At 32.0% G+C, this 27,373-nt stretch overlaps 1 protein-coding gene across 3 annotated transcripts in view; it reads right to left on the minus strand.

Annotated features, from left to right (window-relative positions):
* LOC126881679 (elongation of very long chain fatty acids protein AAEL008004-like) overlaps positions 1-27,373 on the minus strand; it is a 210,586-nt gene that overhangs the window by 56,110 nt on the left and 127,103 nt on the right. For all 3 annotated transcript variants that reach the window (XM_050646083.1, XM_050646084.1, XM_050646082.1), the window contains one exon: positions 15,680-15,748. In XM_050646083.1, the coding sequence (XP_050502040.1) occupies positions 15,680-15,737 (58 nt within the window). In that variant the 5' untranslated portion in view covers positions 15,738-15,748. The remainder of the gene's footprint in view (positions 1-15,679; positions 15,749-27,373) is intronic.

Below are 27,373 nucleotides of genomic sequence, written 5' to 3' on the forward strand. Positions count from 1 at the left end.
GAAATTTGTCCACCCCATAAAAATTTTATGGAGGTTTTGGTCCCTTAAACCCTCCCAAACTTTTGTGTACGTTCCAATTAATTAATTATTGTGGTACCCTTAGTTAAACACAACGTTTTTAAAACTTTTTTGCCTCTTAGTATTTTTTCGATAAGTCAAAAATATACCTAAAACATACCTAAGTCTTTTTCAAAATGTACCTAAAAATGTAAGTTATAAATAAATTTTCAGATTATTAACAGGTGTCTTATAATATGTGGTAGATTCGACAAATATTCAAAATATCTCGATAAACACTGGCTTATCAAAAAAGTACTAAGAGGCAAAAAAGTTTTAAAAACATTGTGTTTAACTAATGGTGCCACAATAATAATTTAATAGGAACGTTTTATGGAAAATTTTTATGGGGTGCACAAATTTCACTTTAATTTTTTTTTTAAGATGTTCCTGCCATAAAAATTCCTCATGTCCATTTTCAATAAAAAATCTCTAAGAGTTTTCGATATATGAAAAAAAATCGATTTTCATTTTGTAACTTCAAAGGACTGTAACTTTTTTTGTGTGTACTATTGTATATAGTTAAGTGAGGTGCAATCAACCTATTTTTGATCCCATAACCTGTGGTATAATTTATGATCAATCTTTTCGGGACATCCTGTATAACAATCAGCATTATTAAATAAATATTATCTATAAATCTAAATTCTTAGTTAAGGTGAAACAGTAGCGATCAACAGGTAGCGAAAACGCGTTCCAAGATTGCGGCTGTAATTTTGAATATTTTTTCGAGATATTTGGCACACATATTCGTAATATAATAAAGAATGGCGGTACAGAGCCCAATTTGAAAAATATAATAATATGTGGAAATTACTCTGTAATTAAATACAATATTAAAAAAACGAGCCTGTACCGCCATTAAGAAGAACAAAAAAATACACTTTCTTCAAATAAACTTTTCTATCCGATGCCTAGATTTTGTGTCATTTTGGAACTACTAATGAAATAAAAAATTTTAGTAGTTCCAAAATGACACAAAATCTAGGCATCGGATAAAAAAGTTTATTTGAAGAAAGTGTATTTTTTTGTTCTTCTTAATGGCGGTACAGGCTCGTTTTTTTAATATTGTATTTAATTACAGAGTAATTTCCACATATTAATATATTTTTCAAATTGGGCTCTGTACCGCCATTCTTTATTATTTTACGAATACGTGTGCCAAATATCTCGAAAAAATATTCAAAATTACAGCCACAATCTTGGAACGCGTTTTTGCAACCTGTTGATCGCTAATGTTTCCTCTTAACATATTTTATGACAGGTTCATTATGGTAGGTGAGTCCAAGCGGGGATTTTTGCAGTTACTCGAGCGCGTCAGATTATCATATGTTGAGAAACCTGGGTGCTCTGCAGATGTACCTCTACCATATATTGGCTCTTAACACAGGGGAGTTCGTTAAGGGGGCCCAAAAAAAAAATCTATCCTTAGAAATATTCTAAATTGTCAGATTAAGATAATGTAAGTTAAGGACATTCAAAACAGTGTATATTTAAAAAATCTGACGATTTGAGCGGAGCATATGGAAATAGGCGAGTTAAAAAGTTTCACAAAAAAAAGCGAATAATTCGCGAAATGGACGTTATATCGAAAAACTAAAAAATACGTGTTCAATATTTTTCAAAAATCTATCGAATGATACCAAACATGACCCCCACGGAGAGGGGTGGGGGGTAAATTTAAAATTTTAAATACAAACCCCGCGATATTTCGCAAAATAAATATTAGATCGAAAAACTGCAAAATACACTTAATCAATATTTTTGAAAAATCTATCGAATGGTACCAAACACGACCCCCACGGAGGTGGGGTGGGGGGTTACTTTAAAATCTTAAATAGCCCCAAATTTTTATTCCAGATTTGGATTCTCTACTTAAAAATAAGCAACTTTTATTCGAAATATTTTTTCAAATTATGTAAATAAATATATAATTATATAAATTAATTCAAAAACGATTGTTGGAAATGGAAAATTAAATTAAAAATGGAAAGTCCCCACTAAAATGGAAAACTTTACTTAACTTTTTTTGGTTTTAGGACCTACTCTTCACAACCCAATAGGTCCTCAAAGCGCTCAAGTGATGTTCTCTTGAGCGCTTAACAAAACAAATTAGACAAAAGAAGGCAATAATAACAGACGAACGACAATATATTTGTCATTTGAAAGTCAAACGGTCGTACGTGTATACCCACCTTTATTTTAAAACCCATCAAATCACATTGTTTATCCTTCTGATTCACTCAACGTGGGAGAAGCAGATACTACACCTGTGCCACTATTACATAAGGCTCAAAAATAAGGGGGAATTATTAATCAAAACGAATAAAAAAATTAGTCCCAAGAGGTCAAACCATTAACCAGTTGAGAGTTCAAGGTGAGGCGAGTTAATTTGTGCTAATTTTTACGATTTACAAATATTTTCAGTTTCTTAAATGATAAATCTAATCGTCCTGCAGTTACTTAACTATGAACATGCGAAGAGATTACCAAATTTTCAATTGAAATCCAATAAAGTATGACATAGATCTCATTAAAATATGTATACGGATAAACCAAGAGACCAATATAGAAATGAATATGAAGCGGAGAGAATAAACGCGAAAAAAGTGTGTAAGAGGAAGAAAAGGGAGCATATGGATAAAAAGCTTCAAGAGATTGAGGAGCATTATATTAATAAAAATGTAAGAAACTTCTACCAGGAGGCGAAAAGGAGCAGTGACCAATGTGCAAAAAATAGAATTCCTATAAGAGTAAAGAAAGGCACCTAATAGGAGATAAGCAGGGGAAGCTAGGTAGATGGCAGGATTATTTCAGAGAGCTACTGAATGAAGAACCTGATAGAAGTGATGAGGAGCAAGTGGAAATGGTAGAGGAAGTCAGAGGCCCGGCGGAAACAATGGAGACTCCAACCGTGGAAGAAATAAGAGAAATCATTTATAGCAAGAAAAACTATAAAAGTGCAGGCAGCAATGGTATTACTACAGAATTAATCAATCATTGGAGAGAAGCACTTATAAGGCGGATATGTCGTCTGCTAACGAAAATACGGGGGCAAAAATCTGCTGACGAAAATCAGGGAGGCAATAGTATGTCCCATTCATAAGAAAGAATATAGAGCAGTGTGCGAAAACTATAGGGTCATCACTCTTCTAGATGTAACATCTAGAAGATGTTACATCTTCTAGAAGATCATGTAATCGTCAGAATCATAAAAATCAGACTGGAAAGACATTTAAACGAGCAGGTTGGTGAATACCAGGGAGAATTCAAAAAGGGCAAGCAGATACACCTTAGATCAAATATTCCTGTTGAAAATGATTCAGAGCAGTAAGTACAAGCAACAGCTAAAGTTAAACCACCTCTTTATAGATTTCAAACAAGCTTACGATTCCGTGATAATGCGTCTGTACTAGCCCCTAAGAGTACTTGGAATTCCGGAAAAGATGATTACACTAGTGAAAATGACCCTAACGAAGACCGACAACAGAGTAAGGGTAGAAGGAAACCTAATAGGGAAATTTGAAGTAAAAAGCAGGGAGATCCGCTGTCCACGTCACAGACCTACTCTTCAATTTCTTGTTGGAGGCAACATTGAGAGAGAGTAGAATACGAACTAAAGGTATGATTTAAGACAACAGAAGCCAGGTTCTTGCCTTTGCGGACAATGTAGTGTTAATGGCAAGAACTGAAACGGAACTTCTGAGGATTTTCAAACACTTTGAAGGGAAGGCTAAGCAGTATGGACTAATTATTAATGAGCAAAAAACAAAGTATATGCAAATGGGGCAGACCACATATGAAGATACACAACTGAAGAGTATCACAAACAACGAGAGTAAAGAGTATTGATTCCAAAAGATGACGGAGTTTGAGTATCTAGGAGTAACCCTAACAAGCAAAGGGGAAGAAAGCCAAGAAATTGAAAAGCGAATTTCGAGAGGAAAGAAGACTGTCGGAGCCTGACACAAACTACTAAGAGCAAAAAACATCTTCAGAGAAGCAAAATTGAGATTATACCGAACAGTAATTCAACCAACAGTCCTTTACGGGAGCGAAACATGGGTTATGATGTTATGAACAAAAATCAAGAAAATATGTTGAACATCTGGCATCGGAGTGTTCTAAGGAAGACGTTCAGGGGAGTAAAAGACGATGAAGACGTTTGGAGGAGACGAAGAAATGCTGTACAGAGAGCTGTACCGAAAACCAGAAATTAGCCAGATCGTCAGAGCAAAGAGACTTAGCCAGACCAAGATTGGAACAAGTTCAGCAACGTCGAAAAAAAATTATTTTAAGACAAGTGGTTCTTTAATATATTATTCCCTATGCTTCCTCGAACACGGTACCGGCCATCTGGCTGCTGATACAGGTTGCGTTAATTACTGCGCAGCACACCTGTACAGGTAATCATATCGAATTTAAAATTATTGTAAGACGAAAAATTATTTTGTCATCACTTTTTAAACATTATTAGAAATATGAACTATAATTGCCAGACATTTTTGTGGTTTAAAAAGTAATGACAAAAAATGTTTCTTCCTAAAATAATTTAAATTCAATATACAGGGTGATTGATGAGTGTGATAAAGCTCAGTAGATCCGCTATAGTAATAGATAGCAATAAAAGTTGATAACAAAAATTGTAGCCAACTTTCAACTTTACATTATAAAATTAGTTAGAATGTTACAGGGTGTTCGATAACATAGTGGCAAACCAAACATGTTTTTTTAAATGGAACACCCTATATTTTATTTTATATTCGAAATTCTCTTAACTTTCCCATCACAAAAATATAAAGGTCTGTTATGTTATATAGGGCTTTTACAAAATTATAACCAATTTTTTATGAAAAACGTAACAAGTTCAGCTCCCTGTATAATTAAAAATAAGCACAACAGCAATGATTTATTGGTGCTATATTTTTTTATTGATTGTCAAAATTTATAAAAATGATTGATATTGCTAATTTTCCTTATATCGAATACAGGGTGAGTCAAAACGCAAGTACATTCTTTTCTCAGAAATTTTAAATGGAACACCCTGTATTTTATATCACCATCGAAAAGTATTATTACCGTACTTTAATTTTATGTATAATATTCCCTATGCCGAAATGTGTTAGTTTTCCAGATATTTAAATTTTTTAGAGCAAGTTATTAATTAAGGTGTTCTATTTAAAATTACTGAGAAAATAATGTACTTGCATTTTGACTCATCCTGTATTCGATATAAAGAAAATTAGCAATATCAACCATTTTTATAAATTTTGACAATCAACAACAAAATATGGCAACAATAAACCGTTGCTGTTGTGCTTATTTTTATTTATACAGGGAGCTGAACTTACTACGATTTTCGTAGAACATTGGTTATATAACTTTGTAAATACCCTGTATAATAGTGTATAACATAACAAACCTTTATATTTTTGTGATGGAGAAGTTTACAGGATTTCGAATATAAAATATAGGGTGTTCCATTTAAAAAAACGTAAGTTTGGTCTGTCACTATGATATCGAACACCCTGTAACATTCTAACTAATTTTGTAATGTGAAGCTCAAAGTTGGCTACAAGTTTTGTTATTAACTTTTATTGCTATCTATTACTATAGCGGATCTACTAAGCTTGATCACACTAATCAATCACCCTGATTTTGTATTAACCTGTGCAGGTGTGCTGCGCAGTAATGAACGCAACCTGTATCAGCAGCCAGATGGCCCGTACGGTGTTCGAGGAAGCATAGGGAACAATATATGAAAGAATCAGCTATCTTAGAATAGTTTCTCGAAAACATTGCTAGCTCTTAGACCAGATTGTTAGGTCATCTTGCGAGAATAGCTGACGTAAGGTGGGTGAACAAAAGATTCGCTGCTGAGAGGGAAAGGAAAGAAAAAAAGATGGCAACCACGGAAAAAGTGGCTAGAAGAGTGAAAGGAAGACCTTGAAAAAATCTGGATAACAAATTGGAGAAATGCAGCCATGGACAGAGGAAAATGGAGGAAAACAGTGGAAGAATTTAAAGTCATGAGTCTATTGAGTGTATATATGTATAAGCAGGGCCCCCGCTACCATATGTGCGAAGTGTGCAAAGCACACGGGCGATATCCTCTAGGGGCGCCAAAACCCACGGTCAAAAATTGAAAAAATTGCAAAAAAATTAATTACAAAACAAAAGTTGAGAAATTAGATAGGATTAGGTATAAATAGGTACACACGAAACAAATTTAAACTAAGTGACAGCGATCTTTTAAAACGTTGTTTTGTTCTTGAAGAACGACTGGCTGATCAGAATAATATGACTCCAATCATTTGTTTAATGAAATTGAAGCGTTTAAGTTATTTTCAATACTTGATGATACTGAACCCTTAAGTATTTTACAATATACAGGGTGTAACGAAAATACAGGTCATAAATTAAACCACATATTCTGAGACCAAAAATAGTTCGAATGAACCTAATCTACCTTAGTACAAATATGCACATAAAAAAAGTTACAGCCCTTTGAAGTTACAAAATGAAAATCGATTTTTTAGAATATATCGAAAACTATTAGAGATTTTTTATTGAAAATGGACATGTGGCATTCTTATGGCAGGAACATCTTAAAAAAGAATTATAGTGAAATTTGTGCACCTCATAAAAATTTTATGGGGGTTTTATTCCCTTAAACCCCCCCAAACTTTTGTGTACGTTCCAATTAAATTATTATTGTGGTACCATTAGTTAAATTCAATATTTCTAAAACTTTTTTGCCTCTTAGTATTTTTTTGATACGGCAGCTTTTATCGAGTTGCGGCTTCTTTTTTAATACGTTTACATAAAAATTTTATGGGGGTTTTGTTCCTTTAAACCCCCCAAATGTTTGTGTATGTTTCAATTAAACTTTTAATGCGGTGCCATTAGTTAAACACAGTGTTTTTAAAACTTTTTTGCCCCTTTGTATTTTTTTGAGAAGACACTTTTTATCGAGATATTACTTCTTTTTTAATATGGTTCAAAATATACCTAAAAATGTAAATCATAAATAAATTTTCATATTATTACCAAGTCCATAATCGTACTTAGCCATATACAAATATGTGGTGGATTTGACAAATATTCAAAATATCTCGATAAAAACTGACTTATCGAAAAAGTACTAAGAGGCAAAAAAGTTTTTAAAATATTGTGTTTAACTAATGTTACTACAATAATAATTAAATTGGAACGTACACAAAAGTTTGGGGGGGTTTAAAGGAACAAAACCCCCATAAAATAATGCCACATGTCTATTTTTAATAAAAAATCTCTAATAGTTTTCGATATATTGGAAAAAATCGATTTTCACTTTGTAACTTCAAAGGGCTGTAACTTTTTTTATGTGCACATTTGTACTAAGGTAAGTTAGGTTCAATCGAACTATTTTTGGTCCCAGAATATGTGATTAAATTTATGACCTGTATTTTTGTTACACCCTGTATATTCGAAAACAATTTAATCTTCACCCTTCTAAACGTAAGTATTTCACTAAGAATTATTTTGACATTGCCTGTATCTATCTGTAGCTTTTGGCGAGCGATCTTTTTCAAAGTTAAAAATAATTTAAAATCATTTAAGGACAATGCTTCAAGAAAGATTGCTTGGGCCAGCAATAATATATTAGCTATTGAACAAGAAATTTCTGATAGTAGATATAAATTTTAGCAATATAATTAATGAATTAGCAATAGCAAAGTCTCGGAAAATATCGCTACTACAATAGCTATTTTTATTTTTCTATTGTACCTGTAGCCCAGTAAATATGCGTGAAATACGGCGATACCGTGGAATTTTCAGGGTCACCACTGAATTGCATGAAAATTTGGATTTAGGTTCTACTTCCCTTCACTTTAAAGTTGGACTTGTGCCGTTGGTTGCTTTTGCTTGGGGGGTGAAAGTTACCTCTTCTCGGGGGTGGAAAGATATAGGTTTAAAATAAGTCCGGAAATGGATAAACTGACTAATTCTAAGCAGCTTTTGTTCGATAGAGTTTTATAACTAAATCAATATTTTTCAAGTTATTTGCGAGTAAAAAATGTTTATTTTTCAACAAAAAAAACACATTTTAATGCGTAATAACTCAAAAACTAAGTATTTTATCGAAAAAAAATATTGTTATCAAAAATTTACCTTATAAAAAAAAACGAAAACATTGGTATATTAATAAAGTGTATATACCTCGAAAAAGCAAAATTGAAGTTCATGAAAAATAGGTTTTTATTCGTCAAATTCCAAATTGAATATTTCAACGTGAAATAACTAAAAAACGAAGCACTTTTTGGGGAAAACTCATTAAAACTTATTATGACTTCTAAAGTTCAATTTTTTGCCTTATTTCAAGCACCTATGTAGTACCTAAAATACCTACCTACCTACCTTCAAAAAAATAATTAAATAAACATGAACCAAAATGCCTTAAGGGGCGCCAAATTCCTTTTTTACACGCAGGCGCCACTAGCCCTTACGGGGGCCCTGTGTATAAGGCTCAAAAATAAGGAGGAATTATTAATACGAAACGAATAAAAAAAATAGTCCCAAGAGGTCAAACCATTAACCAGTCAGGAGTTCAAGGTGAGGCGAGTTAATCTGTGCTAATTTTTACGATTTACAAATATTTTAGGTTTCATAAATGATAACTCTAATCATCCTGCGGGTACTAATTAACATGCGAAGAGATTACCAAATTTTCAATTAAAATCCAATAAATTATGATCGAGGTCAATGTTATTAAATAATTATGACATAGATCTCATTACAATATGTGTACAACAGTGAAGCAATTAGAAAACAATATTTTTTTAAATTAATTCTAAGTAATAAAATAATTATAAGATTTGAATGCATTCGTCTAGAAGTGCAAGATAAGACTGAAGCAGGCCATATAGCCTAATAAAATAAAAAAAAGTCAAAATGTAAATTCGTACAGGTTAAAACAAATTTTATATCAAAGTTTAGGTGGGTACAAAAGATATTTGAAGAAAGTATCCAAATCATACAAGGGGATCATTGTTTAAAAAATTAAAAAGGGGTCATTTTTGCAAAAAATATACTTTTTTAACTGCTGAGGTAATTCACTTACTAATGAAGGTCTATGGGATTTTTTTCTGCAAAGTTGAAGAGTAAATCTTTCACATAAGACTTACTAAATTAAATTTAAATTATATTTATTAAAATAATTGTACATAAAACTTTAAAAACAAATTTGCAAAAAATTATTTTTAGCGTTTTAAATAAGCACTATAAAATATCTTATTTTACAAACTAAGTTGCGCTATGTTATCAGTATTAAGCAAAAAAAAAATTGGTCAAAAAATATTTAATATTTTTTGAGATATTGAATTTGTTTATTAAATGTTACTATATTTTAAATTGCAAAAATGCGGTTGTTCATTATTTTTATTTTTATGCATATTTTCGATAAATGTATTGATTAATTCAAATTTCAATTAAACTCCCCCCTAAAATGGCATTTGAAAATTATTCAAATTTGTTTATAATTTGTTTTTTTGATAGCGTCGCGGGGATTAAGTATTTTAAAATGTCGTTTCAATAATTAAGTTCCTGGGAATTTTTTACTAATTAACAAAATTTTTTTGTCGTTTTTTCTTCTTCTTTTTTTTTTCTTGAAGTTACATTACTACGGGCCCTTTTAGGGTTAAATTTTATTAAAAATATCGAATCTCTGAGTTGTAGATTCTAGACCTAAAAATATTAAGATTTAACTAAAATCTCTTTATTATAATGTGGCTACTTACTGAGTTACAGGGTGTTTTAATTAAAAATTTAAAAAGTATTGTTACCAAGTACTTTAAAACTATTTGACGTATCCTTATCATACTTGGCAGAAAGTGTGGCTATTATACACCCTACTAAATTGTGATTAATAAACGTTTCTAGCTAGTGCCAGAGGCGTACGACAGGGGATAGTGAATGATTGACCCTTCCCAAACTCTACGCCACTGAGTGAATTACTATTTCAGCGCAATTTTTCGATTCTCCAATACTTTGTATGTAAATAACTTTATTGGTATTGATAAAGCCATCAGTTTGAGAGATATTGGAAGTTTAAAATGAATGAATGAATGAATCAAAGTAACTATGCCGTTTCATTTTTAACGTCTAATATCTCGAAAACTAATGACTTAATCGTTACCAGTAAAGAGTATATTATTTACATAGAAAGTATTGGAGAATCGAAAAATTTCGCTAAAATAGTAATTCCCTCAGTGGCGCAGAATTTGGGAAGGGTCAATCATTAACTATACCCTGCCGTACGCGTCTGGTAGTAGCTAGAAACTTTTATTTACCACAATTTAGTAGACTGTATAGTACATACACTTTCTGCCAAGTATGATAAGGATACGTCAAATAGTTTGAAAGTAATTGGTAAAAATAATTTGTAAATTTTTAAATAAAACACCCTGTAACTCAGTAAGTAGCCACATTTTATTTAAGTGATTTTAGACCAATCTTAATATTTTTATGTCTAGAATCTACAACTTAGAGATTCGACATTCTTAATGAAACTTAACCCTAAAAGGGCCCGTAATAATATAACTCCAAGAAAAAAAAGAAGAGGAAAAAAAACAAAAAAATTGTTAATTAGTGAAAAATTCCCAGAAACCCAATTATCGAAACGGCATTTCAAAATATTTAATCCCCGCGACGTTATTAAAAAAACAAATTATAAACAAATTTGAATAATTTTCAAATATCATTTTAGGTGGAAGTTTAATTGAAATTTGAATTTATCAATACATTTATCAAAAATATACATAAAAATAAAAATAATAAGATTTAATACAGGTGAATATTTCTTTGAGAACAACCGCGTTTTTGCAATAGAAAATAGAGTAACATTTAATAAACAAATTCAATATCTCAAAAAATATTAAATATTTTTGGGCCAATTTTTTTTTGCTTAATACTGATAACATAGTGCAACTTAGTCTGTAAAATAAGATATTTTATAGTGCTTATTTAAAACGCTAAAAATAATTTTTTGAAAATTTGTTTTTAAAGTTTTATATACAATTATTTAAATAAATAGGGGGTCAAATTTAATTTAGTAAGACTTATGTGAAAGACTTACCCTTCAACTTTGCAGAAAAAAATCCCATAGACCTTCATTGGTAATTGAATGACCTCAGCAGCTAAAAAAATAATTTTTTTGCAAAAATGACCCCTTTTTAATTATTTAAACAATGATCCCCTTGTATGATTTGGATACTTTCTTAAAAATATCTTTTGTACCCACCTAAACTTTGATATAAAATTTGTTTCAACCTGTACGAATTTACATTTTGATTTACATGTAGTGTAATTTTATTTTACTAGACTAATATTAGAACACATTAGTATAGAACGTTTACCCAAAGATGATGACTTCATCATTCCCTTATTTTTTATCTTACTCCAGATTTTCTCGTTTAATTGATTCATGTGTGCAAAGATCAATAATTGAGTACCTATTGTTTTTTTTTGCAAATTGCAACTCGTGCGAGGTATATACCTGGGCAGAGTGCTAAATAGTCAGCTAGACCACTCAAAAGAAATTAGAAGACGCACTGAAATACCAAGGTCTGGTTTCATGCGTAAAATGCTCTGTATACCATAGTAGCCCAGTAAATGAACGGGAAATTCGGCGATACCGTGTAATTTTCAGGGGCAACTCCGAATTGCATGAAAATTTGGATTTAGGTTCTACTTACCCTCCACTTCAAAGTTGAAATTGTGCCGTTGGTTGCTTTTACTTGGGGGGTGAAAGTCACCCCTTCTTGGGGGTGAAAAAACATACGTTCAAGATAAGACCGGAAATGCATAAATTGACTAATTTTAAGCAACTTTTGTTCTATAGAGTTTTTTACGTAAGTCAATACTTTTCGAGTTATTTGCCATTGAAAATGTTGATTTTTCGACAAAAATCTACGTTTTCAGACGGTTTTTCGCTAATAACTCAAAAAGTAAATATTTTATCAAAAAAAATATCCTTATCAAAAGTGTAGCTTATAAAGAACTCAAAAAAAATGGTGTATCAGTAAAGTATATCAATTAAATAAAAACAAAGTTGTAGCTCATGAAAAATACGTTCTTATTCGTCTAATTCCAAATCGAATATTTCAAGGTGAAATCACCGAAAAATTAAGCACTTTTCGGGAAAAACCCATATAAACTTTTTTAAAGTGTTTATAAAAAGCTTTGTTTTAGTTGTTCACAAAAATTTTAGCATTAAAAATAAGCGAGTTACGCTCAAAATAAAGTTGGCCCTTTTTTTTGTAAAAAATCATGAAAATCTCGCTCTGTTTAGCTCCCCAAATGAAATTAATCGCTACCACTTTACAATCAATTTACTTACCTATCTATTTTTTATATGATCTGTCAGTCTCACCGGTTTAAACTGTTTATTTTTGAAAGGGTTATATATGAGAAAGCTTGAATGGGTCACTAATCATGAATGTATGCAAATTTTGAACAGCCATATATTAACCAATTTTTGTCATACGGAGAAACATAATAAACTAGCATATTTATAATAGCAAAACCTACATTTTTTTACTCTTTAAGATTTTTCTTATCACTAATACTTTTTAAGTTATTTTGAAAATTAAATTTTTCAAAAATTTTTAGAAAAATTTTTTTTACTACAAAACCAAATGTTTTCAAAAATAAGCACTTCAAACCAATCAAACTTACAGGTCATATAAAAAATACACATAGAGTTAAAATAGATGGTAAAGCCAAACGATTAATTTCATTTAGGGTGCTAAATAGAGGGAGGTTTTCACGATTTTTTTTTACCAAAAAAAGGGGCCAACTTTTTTTTCAGTGTAACTCGTTTATTTTTGATGCTGTAAACTTTTATAAAAAACAAATGATAAGCTTTTTTTCGATACTTTAAAAATGTTAATGAGGTTTTCCCGAAAAACACTTCTTTCTTCGGTGATTTCGCGTTGAATTATTCGATTTGGAATTAGACGAATAATAACGTATTTTTCATGAGCTACAACTTTGCTTCTACTCAATTTGTAGACTTTACTGGTACATCATTTTTTTCGTTTTTTTATAGGCTACACTTTTGCTAAAAATATTTTTTTCGATAAAATATTTACTTTTTCAGATATTTGGGAAAAACGGTCTGAAAACGTAGTTTTTTTGTCGAAAAATCTACATTTTAAATCGCGAATAACTCGAAAAGTATTGACTTACGTAAAAAACTTTATAAAACAAAAGGTGCTTAAAATAAGTTAATTTATCCATTTCCGGCCTCATTTTAAACACGCGTTTTTCACCCCCCGAGAAGGGGTAAATGTCACCCCCCAATTAAAAGCAACCAACGGCACAAATTCAAGTTTGAAGTGGAGGGTAAGTAGAACCTAAATCCAAATTTTCATGCAATTCGGAGTTGCCCCTGGAAATTACACTCCAAAACGGTCATTTATTGGGCTATAGATATAATAAGTAGATTAGACAAGGTATGGACCGCTCTATGCATCGAGGTGTAACGCCAATATTAAGGATTGAGTGGTCTAGCCATCTTTGTCTGTCACATGCGCGGGATCGCTTGATTAAAAGAGATAGATATACCACCGATCGACTGCTTCCGCGTTACGCTTTTTTGCTGAGTATGCCTTGCCTACGCTTAATATGTCTATGCTGTAATCCCAAGCTATTAATCACAATAAGATTGAGAACACTAAAGTATTATGTGTGATCTCTATTGCTATATGGCTCTGAGACCTGGAGATTAAAACAGTATGACGTCAACAAACTGAATTCATTCGAAATGCCGCCGAATGCTAAGAATAAGCTGGACCAGCAGAACTACAAATGAAGAAGTACTGGAAATAATGAACACACGCCCTCATCTGGTCAATACAATCAAAATTAGAAAGACGTTATATCCAGTGTACATAATGCGCCATAGGGAATGTGAGCAGTTTCAGGTAATATTAGAAGGCAAAATCGAAGATAAACAGGGTATAGGAAGAAAGAAAAAATCCTGGATCCGAAACATCTGAGATTGGACTGACACAATGGGAAGGACTTAATTCATCAAGCCCAGAACAGAGAGAAATTTGCCATATTGATCGCCAACCTCAATAGAGAAGGCACTTAGAAGGAGTATGAGGTATCAGCTAATCAAAAGCAAACGCACATAGCTCGCAAATGACACCCAGACCCTTGAAGACCAGTTTTACGATTCGATCGCTATTAGTATCAATGTCTGCTCATTCTATTATCATATAGAGTGTGTTACCCAACAATTGGTCTAAAATATTCAGGTGCAGTTTCTGCGTACGCTAACTTCATTATACATATAGAGGAGTTGGTCCCAGAATCTGTAGCGCACCATAATCCTAGATAACGAAGCAGGGGTACAACAAACAACGCCCTTAGGTTTTGGGATAAAATAGTAAGTGCCGTATGTTGAACAATGTTACCAAGGAAGATACTTACCCTTTGCCTCAAACCGATAACTATTTGGATACATTGGCTAAGAAGAAGACAGCTTTAATCACATGATCTGGATTGTGGCAATTAGACTTTATGCCATTTGGACTATGTAACGCTTTTGCGACATTTAAAATGCTATACCCAGAGTAAAGTCAATTATCTGGGTCATATAGTCAGCATAGAAGTAGTGGCCGTGGATAAGGGAAAAATCGATTCCATTAAGGAGTGGCTGACAAACATCAAATAAAAAGTTTTCTTGGGCTATGTACTTACTATCGGAGGTTCAATAAAAAATTTGAAGATATCGCTAAGCCATTGGCGCAACTTACAGAGGAAGCAAGAGATTATTGATGAGATGGAGACTACCAAACTGCCTTTGAAACTTGAATGGATATTTTAATGAAAAAGTCTGGCCCTATAATCCAAATATGTGAAAGGCTTGTTCTCACAAAGTTTTATGGAGAAGATTAACCAAGTCATCTACCGAATAAACAAGATTCCAAGCTGGACCTCGGATGTTAACTACACTATGTCTACACTACATTACACTATTATATTTTAATGATAATATATAGCCAATTTGTACAATCTAACTAATAAAATAAGTGGATTAACACTTATGCAAAACAACATCATGTCAACAACGAAGGATTATTCGAAATATTGTGGAGAAAATCTTTAAAGACTCTGAAGTCCAGATATTAGTATGGTGATGTTGCAATCCGCATGGTTACCGGTGCGGAGCGAAAACTGACACCTTTTATACATGAAGGAACTATCTCTTAAGGAGGGGGCAATGTCACGCCAGCCAGCTTTAATACACCCCTGATTGAAACCTCGCGACATCCCTAGAAGCGCATCCCTAATAGCGCCTAGAAGCGCTATTGGTTTCTGACGCAAGAATTTAATTACGTTCTAGAAGAATATTTCTACGCATGATTTTACTATTTTATAAAGGTAAATTAAATTGTGACTAGCGAGACTAGAGAGACTAACGATATGTGAATATGAAAACATTTTGTTTTTGCACCGAAGTTAAAAAAATTGAATGTCTCAGTTTTGAGAATAATGGAGACAGTTGATTAGAAATATTTTAAATACCGAGATAACCCAAAAAAATTTTAGAAAAAAATCCTACACTCACCTTGATATTTATTTAAAAAATTATTGACATCCCGTATCATATCTGCAACAACAGCCATTGTTGATTAATCTGTAACAAAATAAATAGCTATTACTACATCAACATCTATTAAATCACGAATTTATTGTAATGGAATTGATGAATGAATGCTAATTCAAAATTGATAGATCATAGACTACTTCTCCTCATTAATTTAAATAATTTATGAATTTAGCCGGATAGACTTGTCACGTTTGAATTACATATTTGATGGCGGTCTAAAAATAGAAACGGAAAAAATTATGAGACGAGATTTATAAGACGACAAAAGATTCCCACATAAATCTAACAACAGGTAATTTGTATGAATTATTTGATGAATTTTGGCACAAATAATTACATTATAAAGATTTTCTCTACCACCACAATTGTTATGCAAAACCGCCTCCCAAAAAACCGTATTTTTTATTTTTTTTTAATTGGTATGCAATAATTAATTTTGAAAATTTCAAAAAATTTAAACGCATTGTTGACTTTAATACAAAACAAGTCTATTTTTATAGATCCTTAGTTTTAGTGTGTGTACATATTTTTTTGTAAAGCTTATAACCTTTTTTGGAGATGACTGCAGGTCCAATGTTTTTTTTTTTTAATTTTGTGCATTTCATTAAAAACTATATTTCCAGATTTGTAAAGCGCGCCACATTCAAAAACCGTAAAAAAATGTTTTTTTTTGGGTATTTGGGTTTTTCCTATTTTATTCGCAAAATTAAATTCCGACAGAGGGCGCTCAAAATTTCAAAGATGGACGATAACTCTAGGAAAACAATTCATTTTGTCATTTGACCTCACAGTTCCAAAACGTTAAATTAAAATCATTTACAGGAGTGTTTTGCCAAAGTAACTACTAAGTTTTGCCACTAAGACATCTTATAGGTTAAAGACGACTCAAAATTATATTTCATCTGTATGCATTCATTAAAATTTGATGCAAACTACTGATTTTTTTTTATACCTTTATTTCATTAAAAAATATCTGGCCCCCCGATAATCACACAGCGTTTTAAAAATTATTAATCTATCTTAGAATTTCTAATTTTGTTTTTAATTTAGTTAATAGGTACACTACAATTTATGTTACACCAACAGATAACAATTTTTAATTAAATAAAAACTGGAAACTAAGTAGGTGAATTTATTTTATAATAGTGTTCTGGAAATTATGAGGTGATCGAAATATTTTGCATAACAATGTAGATTCTATGTACAGAATATGTGTACTACATTTTATTTATTTATTTAATTTTGCAGTCGCTTAAACATAAAGAAATAGTACGTTTAATACAAACGTTAAATTAACAAAATGTGTGATTTGGCATTGGTTAGTTTACTTCATTACGTAGAGTACAATAGGAATTAATACTGAGGAACACTGCAATAGTTTTTTAAGTCGAAATCATTGTTAATTACAACAAAAACTGACCGCAAATATGTACACAAATTAATGACAAAGTCAATGTTTTCCTAGAGTTGATGCTTTTTAAATTCGCCACCAGGCGTCGCCCACTTTGCGGTTCCTCGCCAATAGACTTCAAAATAGATCAAATCAAGATTTTTTATAGGTTATACAGGGTGTTACAGGGTGTTACAAGGTGCGACACCTTCAAAAACGGGAATAACTGATTTTTAAGGGATTTTTGTGGATTTTTCTCGGGTTTTGTATAGGTTATAATATATGTATAATTTGAAGTAACTGAATCCTTTATGACATCCAAACTCCAAAAAAACTCCACGTTTTTGGGGGAACGTTTAGGACATTAAAAACTCCACGTTTTTAATGTCCCAAAGGACTCAGTTACGTCAAATTATATATGTATATAATTTGACGTAACAGTTTTAACAAAAAAACTCCACGTTTTTGGGGGAACGTTTAGGACATTAAAAACTCCACGTTTTTAATGTCCCAAAGGACTCAGTTACGTCAAATTATATATGTATATAGTTTGACGTAACAGTCCTTTGGGACATTAAAAACGTGGAGTTTTTAATGTCCTAAACGTTCCCCCAAAAACGTGGAGTTTTTTTGGAGTTTGGATGTCATAAAGGATTCAGTTACTTCAAATTATACATATATTATAACCTATACAAAACCCGAGAAAAATCCACAAAAATCCCTTAAAAACCAGTTATTCCCGTTTTTGAAGGTGTCGCACCTTACGGAAAAATCTGTAAAAACATAGAAATAAAGTTTTTAATAACAGGCACAAAATAAAAAAAAATACACCTGCAAAAAAGTTATACACTTTATCGTATAAAGAATGCATTTTGAGGTTACGTACAGTCAACCTACGAGTCTATAAAAATAGCCGTGTTCTGTAAAAGCGTTAATTACACCTGCAATTTGTTTGAAATTTTTAAATTGATTTCCTTCCACCTAAAAAAAATAAAAACGAAAAAATGACTTTTTTGGGGAAAGGGAAGGGGGTGGTGGAATAGAATGGTGTTCTTTTATTCATATAAAACATGTAAAAAATGAAAAAAATTATTCAGGTTGTATCGACCTCATAAAATATTATTAACCCCGAAAAAACTCGTAAAAACCCTTAAGAACCTTGACAACATGGGAACTTGTTCCACCCAATTTTTAACTGTCTTAAAGAACTCTGTCTTTGTTACTTGAAATTATATACAGTCGGAAAAATGAAAGAATACCATGAACGAACATATAAAACACGCTGTATTTTCCTGTCACCGAGTCACAAAGAAGATTGTCCAGTGCAAGTACATGTAACAATAATTATTACATTATTATATGTATATAATATATATGTATATAATTTGACGTAACAGTCCTTTGGGACATTAAAAACGTGGAGTTTTTAATGTCCTAAACGTTCCCCCAAAAACGTGGAGTTTTTTTGGAGTTTGGATGTCATAAAGGATTCAGTTACTTCAAATTATACATATATTATAACCTATACAAAACCCGAGAAAAATCCACAAAAATCCCTTAAAAACCAGTTATTCCCGTTTTTGAAGGTGTCGCACCTTACGGAAAAATCTGTAAAAACATAGAAATAAAGTTTTTAATAACAGGCACAAAATAAAAAAAAATACACCTGCAAAAAAGTTATACACTTTATCGTATAAAGAATGCATTTTGAGGTTACGTACAGTCAACCTACGAGTCTATAAAAATAGCCGTGTTCTGTAAAAGCGTTAATTACACCTGCAATTTGTTTGAAATTTTTAAATTGATTTCCTTCCACCTAAAAAAAATAAAAACGAAAAAATGACTTTTTTGGGGAAAGGGAAGGGGGTGGTGGAATAGAATGGTGTTCTTTTATTCATATAAAACATGTAAAAAATGAAAAAAATTATTCAGGTTGTATCGACCTCATAAAATATTATTAACCCCGAAAAAACTCGTAAAAACCCTTAAGAACCTTGACAACATGGGAACTTGTTCCACCCAATTTTTAACTGTCTTAAAGAACTCTGTCTTTGTTACTTGAAATTATATACAGTCGGAAAAATGAAAGAATACCATGAACGAACATATAAAACACGCTGTATTTTCCTGTCACCGAGTCACAAAGAAGATTGTCCAGTGCAAGTACATGTAACAATAATTATTACATTATTATATGTATATAATATATATGTATATAATTTGACGTAACAGTCCTTTGGGACATTAAAAACATGGAGTTTTTAATGTCCTAAACGTTCCCCCAAAAACGTGGAGTTTTTTTGGAGTTTGGATGTCATAAAGGATTCAGTTACTTCAAATTATACATATATTATAACCTATACAAAACCCGAGAAAAATCCACAAAAATCCCTTAAAAACCAGTTATTCCCGTTTTTGAAGGTGTCGCACCTTACGGAAAAATCTGTAAAAACATAGAAATAAAGTTTTTAATAACAGGCACAAAATAAAAAAAAATACACCTGCAAAAAAGTTATACACTTTATCGTATAAAGAATGCATTTTGAGGTTACGTACAGTCAACCTACGAGTCTATAAAAATAGCCGTGTTCTGTAAAAGCGTTAATTACACCTGCAATTTGTTTGAAATTTTTAAATTGATTTCCTTCCACCTAAAAAAAATAAAAACGAAAAAATGACTTTTTTGGGGAAAGGGAAGGGGGTGGTGGAATAGAATGGTGTTCTTTTATTCATATAAAACATGTAAAAAATGAAAAAAATTATTCAGGTTGTATCGACCTCATAAAATATTATTAACCCCGAAAAAACTCCTAAAAACCCTTAAGAACCTTGACAACATGGGAACTTGTTCCACCCAATTTTTAACTGTCTTAAAGAACTCTGTCTTTGTTACTTGAAATTATATACAGTCGGAAAAATGAAAGAATACCATGAACGAACATATAAAACACGCTGTATTTTCCTGTCACCGAGTCACAAAGAAAATTGTCCAGTGCAAGTACATGTAACAATAATTATTACATGTACTTGCGCTGGCCAATTTTTTGTGTGACACGGTGACAGAAAAATACAGCGTGTTTTATATGTTCGTTCATGGGTATTCTTTCATTTTTCCTACTGTATAACCTATAAAAATCTTGATTTGATCTAAACTTACGTGCATAGAAATCGGCCCACTTAAAAATTTGGTCATTTTTAATGTCTCATATTTCCTAAACGTCTTGGCCGATTTAAGTGATTTTTTGAACATGTTATAGCCTGATTCTTTAAAAATACCACTGGAAAAATATTGTTGCTAAACAAGTAAATTTTTCATTGTATACCGGGTGTACCAATCAAACTGTGTTTTTTTCTCAAAGTTCGCATCACCCTGTGGAATATTCTAGCATTTATAAAATACTTAAATTAAAACCCAACTATAGCATCAGGTTTTCTTAACATTATGATTTTTGATTTATTCGTTTAAGTTGAGTAATAAAAAGTTAGGTACTTTAACAACTAGACATCATGTTCTTCATCAATACACTGTGTTTTTAAATAAGTGGGACAAACTTTAAGGGGTAATTCTGCATGAAAAAATAATGACAGTTGGCTTTATAAACGTATCTTCGCAAATGTTTCGTGTCCGAGATATGGGATGTTGAATTTTTTCTTACAAACTGACGATTTATTTATTGCTTTAAAACCAGGTGAGATATGCAAATGAAATTTGGTAGGTTTTAAGAGATAGTTATTGCGGTTTTTTGGTATAAAATTAAGAATTCTATATTCACCATTAGCGTGCATACGGGTAATATGATCGGTCATATTACACGTATGCGCGCTAGTAGTGAATATTAAATTCTTAATTATATGTCAAAAAATGTGCAATAACTACGTCTTAAAACCCACCAAATTTCATTGGCATATCTCAACCGGTTTTAAAGCAACAAATTAAATCGTCAGTTTGTAAGAAAAATTTCAACATCCCGTATCTCGGAAACGAAACATTTGCGGACATACATCAAGCCAACTGTCATTATTTTTTCATGCAGAATTATCCCTTTAAGTTTGTCGCACTTATTTAGAAACACCGTGTTGATGAAGAACATGTGTAGTTGTTTAAGTACCAAACTTTTTTATTATCCAACATAAACGAATGAATAAAAAAACAGAATGTTAAGAACACCTGAGGCTATAGTTGGGTTTTAATTTCAGTATTTTATAAATGCTAGAATATTCCACAGGGTCATGCGACCTTTGAGAAAAAAACACATTTTGATTGGTACACCCGGTATACAATAAAAATTTACCTATTTAGTGACAATATTATTACAGTGGTATTGATAAAGAATCAGGCTATAACACGGTAAAAAATCACTTAAATTGGCCAACAGGTTTAGGAAATATGAGAGATCAAAAATGATCAAATTTTTAAGTGAGCCGATTTCTATGCACGTAAGTTTATTTTGAAGCCTATAAAATTGGAAAAATTCCCAAGAATCCCTCAATAACCAGTTTTCCTGTTTTTTGAAGGTGGCACACATTAAGGAAAAATCTGGAAAAAATTAATGAATGCATTGAATTAAATATGAATTATCCGTAGAGATTTTGTCACGTGTGAATTAAATATATCTGATGGTGTTATAAAAATAGAAACGGAAAAAATTGTGAGAAGATTTTTATAAGGTTCCCACATAAATTTAACAACAGATAATTTGTATATGAATTATTTTACACATTTTGGCAACACGAATTGCTTTATAAATACCACTATTTTTCTCACTACCATAATTATGTGATAGAAAAAATTATGTTTATATTAAATCCGAATCAAAACATTGTAACAGTCACACAGGATCATCATACAGGAGTATTAAAAATATATAAAAATATTATTAAAAATATGACGAAAAAACCGTATAGGTAACGTTTTTTGGAGACGGCTACCGGTCTATTTTTTTATTTTGTGTATTTTACCAAAAAATATATTTACAGATTTTTCCGTAAGGTGCGCCACCTTCAAAAACCCGAAAAACTGCTTTCTTGGGAGTTTTGGGGATTTTCCTCATGTTATAGACTTTAAAATAAATCAAATTAAGTTTTTTTATATTATATAAAATTTGAAACAACGTGGGGTTTTTTGGAGTTTTTTTTTGGAAGGTTTGAACGTATTTTTGGTATTTTTAAAAAGGTGGTTTGACGCTGTTTAAAATGAGATATCACTCAACCCCCTGTCCAGTAAAGATTTTGGGTGTTGGCCACCACTAGAGGGTTGATGTAATGTAGTTTAAAAAGTGGTCTACAAAATGTCCCTCTCACAAATAAATTTGACGTTTTTTTGCATATTTTTAGATTTGCCAAGGGACCAAATTATAGACGTTTTCAAATTGACACATTGTATGATTTATATAATTGGATCATTGTTTAAGCAATGAAAAATGCAAATGTTAAGCAATTGTAAAAAAATGTTATTTGCGTTATTAATGCGCACTATTAAATATTTTGTTTTGCAGAAGAAATTACCTTATGTTATATCTAAGCATAAAAAATGGTCGAATAATATTGAATTTATGAGATACTTAATTTGTTTAAAAAATGTTAATATTTTTCCAATTGCATTTGGATTAATTATTTGAAATGTTTTTTCCAGCTTTAAAAATTCTTAATTTGTTTATTTTTCAATATTAACTTTAAAAACTGCGTGAGTACATCTTCTATTAACCCTACTAAAAGATTGTAGAATATTTTGAAAAATAATTATAGATGCTCGTTAACTTTTCGATACATGCTTGAGGAAACTTGCTTGGATTTTCAAGTTTTAGTACAATCCGACAAACGAGAACTGGCGGGTGACCTTGCGCGAAAATACACAACGATAAATACACAATACGAGAAGGTCAGCTGCCAGCTCTCACTTGCAGGATTGGAAAGCCTTTAAACAGTTTGACACACAAAGATCGGTCTTTCATACATATATACAGAATATACATAATATGTAGAACTTTCCAACCAGTAAAGAAATTCGCTTTTGAGTATCACTTTTGATTTCTCCTTATTCTTGTTCATGCCCAATTGGTTTAAACGTTTGTTTCATATTGTTACACCACTTTGGATCTCTTCTGTCGATGTAAGATTTTGTAAAGTTCGGTACCTTACATTTAGTGACTTAGTTTTTGTTTTGTTCCCCTGTCTTACACCCTCTGTCGTTGTAAACTCTTCTGAATCATATTTTTACTTATTACGCGATTTTTGTAGTTTTTGCATAATACCTAACAATCTTATCATTTTCTCTGGTGTATGTGTCTCCCTTTCAGCCTTTTTCATACATTTTACAATTTCATCCTCCTTCTTCTTAAGGTGCCGTGCATTTCTGCGCAGGCGTCCACCGCGCGTACATTGTCTTATAAGGTATAGTCAGGAATAAATAATTCTGTTTTTAGCAGCATTGCGAAGCATTTCATAGTTGTGGATTCCTGTCAATTCCCGTCCCAGACCCCTCTTACCCTCTATCTTTCCTTCAAGTGCCAGTTGCTGAAGAGTGTATCTTTCTGCTCTTAATCTGTGCCCAAAATATGCATTCTTCTTACTTTTAACATAATTAAAAAGTTCCATATCCTGTAAGCCCGCTTTTCTTAGTACTTCCTTACTTCTAACACTGTCTTCTTCTTCTTTTATATAGGCAGTACTGCCTGTTTTTTTTTCAACGGTACCTTTCATTCTGCCCCTAAGTTGTCATTCCATCTTTTCCTTGGGCGTCCTATACTTCTCCTGCCTAACGGTGACTTGTCCCTGGGTATTCTTACTTATGCTTGATTCAGACATCCTGCTTATATGCTCATTCCACTTTCTAACATTGTCTGTCCATAATATTCTAATCATTCGATGCAGGCACTACATGTTTGTTAATGAAACTAGCCCTTAACGTTCATGCTTCCATTTCGTACGAGAGCACAGGCCAAACGTAACACTTTAGCATCTTGTATCGGAGATTGAAATTATATGCGATCAGTCAGAAGTTTACCTCAAAAAAACATTTCATTCTCAATGTCCCAACCCTCGTTCAACAGACAACCCAAGTATTTAAATTGCCTGACTTATTCAATTTTTTTTCATGGTTTCATGGTTTCATGGTTCAATTTCAATCATGGTTTTTGTCTTCTTGATATTTATTTTCAAAGCCCGAGTTTGACTTGCAAGAGTCATTTAAAAGGCATTGAAGATCTTCGATGTTATCTGCCAGTATCGCTGTGTCATCGTGGACAAAAGAATACCTATTAACGTATAAAAGATATACCTATAAAAAAGACAAACTGATTCCACGTTGACCTCAGACCTCAGACAAACTGATACTAGTAAATTAAAAAACTATAAATGTAAACTTTGGTCCAGAGATAAAATTTGACTAATATAAAAACCCAAACAACATAATATTATTGATCTTTACCCTAACAATTTACTCTGTACACAGCAATATTGCAAGGTTGACGTGCAATGGGTATTCACTTGCGTTTACTACATAACAGATCTTTGGCCAGATAAATAAATAAAACAATAATAATAAAAGAGCTTATATGAATTTCCTGGAACTCCTGGAACGAGGTTCACTTTGCGTGACAGCCAATATGAATTTCCATGCAAATATAATAGAAAAATTAAAAAGCCTATTGCACTTTCATTCGAAAAGATTTTCCACAATTTTCTTCTCTTCTGATTGTCGCAAATTAGGAAAGTTATTATCTAGCATTACTTAACTTTGTAATGATATTAAATGGATTTATAAACATCGAAATATGCGATATCTAAAATTGCTTGATTGAATAGAGATAATATATTATAGTAGGGGAGGAAAGTATGCTAAATGTGCAGTCACTCAAGCGCTTTGGGGACCTATTGGGTTGTGAAGAGTAGGTTCTAAAACCAAAAAAAGTTAAGTAAAGTTTTCCATTTTAGTGGGGACTTTCCATTTTTAATTTAATTTTCCATTTCCAACAATCGTTTTTTCCAATTATAGCGCCATCTATCCATAATTCGAAAAAAATGTTTCAAATAAAAGTTACTTATTTTTACGTAAGGAATCCGAATCTGCAATAAGAAATGGGGGCTCCTATTTAAAATTTTAAAATAACCCCCACCCCACATCCGTGGAGGGGTCGTGTTTGGTGCCATTCGATAGATTTTTCAAACATATTGAATAAGTGTATTTTTCAGTTTTTCGATCCGATGTTCATTTCGCGAAATATCGCGAGATTCGTATTTAAAATTTTAAATTTACCTCCCACCCCTCTCCGTGGGCAGTCGTGTTTGGTATCATTCGACAAATTTTTGACAAATATTGCGCACGTATTTTTTAGTTTTTAGATATAGCGTTCATTTCGCGAAATATTCGCTTTTTTCTTGTGAAACTTTGTGACTCACCCATTTCCTTACGCCCCGCCCAAATCGTCAAGATTTTTGAAATATACACTGTTTTGCATGTACTTAACTTACCTTATCTTAATCTAACGATTTCGAGTTTTTCTAAGGATAGATTTTTTTTCGGCCCCCCTTAACGAACTCCCCTGTGTTTAGAGCCAATATATGGTAGAGGTACATCTACAGGGTACCAGGGTTCTCCCCATATGATAATCTGACGCGCTCGAGTTACTGCAAAAATCCCTGCTTGGGCTCCCCTACCATTATGTTTTTGCAAAATAGAAAAGGATATATACCGGTATAACTTGAAAAAACTCCTTGAAGACGATTGAAATCCTCCATAAATATATTAGCCAATAATGGAGATAAAGAAGAGCCCATTCTAGACCAAAATTTTGTTTATAGAATTCATTATTTAGTTGAAAATAGGTATTATTAGTACATAATGTCAATAACTCCATGCTGATACATTTAGTCTTGTCCTAGTTGTCAATGTATTATCATTCTCTAATTTCGTTTTGATTATGTTTAAAGTTTTATCTAATGGCACATTTGTAAATAAACTGTTTATGTCAAACCTTACTAAAATATTATTTGGATTAAATTCAATATTTGATAATTTGTTTAAAAAATGTTGTGTATTTTTTATAAATGTGTCATTATTATTTGCAAATGGTTATATAATATTTAATAAAAATTTTGATAGTTCACTACAAGGAGAATTGATGGTAGTACAAATGGGTCTAATTGGAATATTCGCTTTATGAATTTTCGGTATTCCATAAAAATGTGGTGTCTTACTGTAATGAGGTGTCATTAATTTTCTATGATAGTACGTTAGATCATTTTTAAATTTGAATAAAATTCTATAGGTTTTGTTTTCGAGTATCTTCGTTGGATCCTTGTTAATTTGGTATAAGGTCCATTTATAATTAGATCTGTAATTTTGTCCTCATATTGTATTTTGTCCATTATTACAGTTGCATTTCCTTTATCCGCTATAACCCGTTGTCCTAGGTGAGCGACGGAAAACGACGCGACGCGATGCGATGCGTTGCCATGCGACCAGTAATCCACGCGACGTGTGGCTTATGTAGCGTCGCATCGCGTCGCTTTCCATCACTCAAACCAGGACAAACGTGACGATGTCAATTATTCATTCCTATTCTTAAGTGTGGGGAAGTATACGGTAGTGTTACTAGAAAATTCATATTTTAAAAACTTAGCTAACAAAATCCATAAACGAAAAAGAAAGACAACAGATGTCATATATTTAGAACGAGTAAATTTGGAGAGTTTAATCATTTATATCCGAAATTAATGAAATAATCCACGTTGGTTTAAAGAGTATTGTGGCTTATTCACTTTCGATTATATCATTGCAGCTGTTAAACTCAGTATTAATAACTGAGCTATCAATAAGTAATTTTCAAAAACCAAATTTTATTGAGGAGAGGCTGTTACTGACTTTAAGGTATGTTAATGAAAAAACACTGGTACTATATAGTTATTATTAGTTTTTATTTATTTAATAAACTATTGCGTAGCATAATTTGAATTGAAAAAAGCAATGGGGCGTCACACTGTGTCGTGTCTCGTCGCGAACAAATCAAGTTCGCACTTCGTCGCGTCTTGTAGACTGATTAACCCGAAAACGTAGGACATACACAAATACAACCATTACTTGATATTTCCGCGTCGCGTCGCGTTGTGTCGCGTTGTCGCGTTTGTCGTTCACCTAGGACAACGGGTTAGGATTGTTAAGGAGTCATCATTTTTTAAAGTTTTTAAAGCTTTCATTTCCTCTTTGCTGATGTTCTGTTCAATTTTATTAGATTTTTCCAATTCAAGTCTACATTATGCCCTAT

Source organism: Diabrotica virgifera, chromosome 3 (genome assembly GCF_917563875.1).
Source record: "Diabrotica virgifera virgifera chromosome 3, PGI_DIABVI_V3a".
NCBI lineage: Eukaryota > Metazoa > Arthropoda > Insecta > Coleoptera > Chrysomelidae > Diabrotica > Diabrotica virgifera.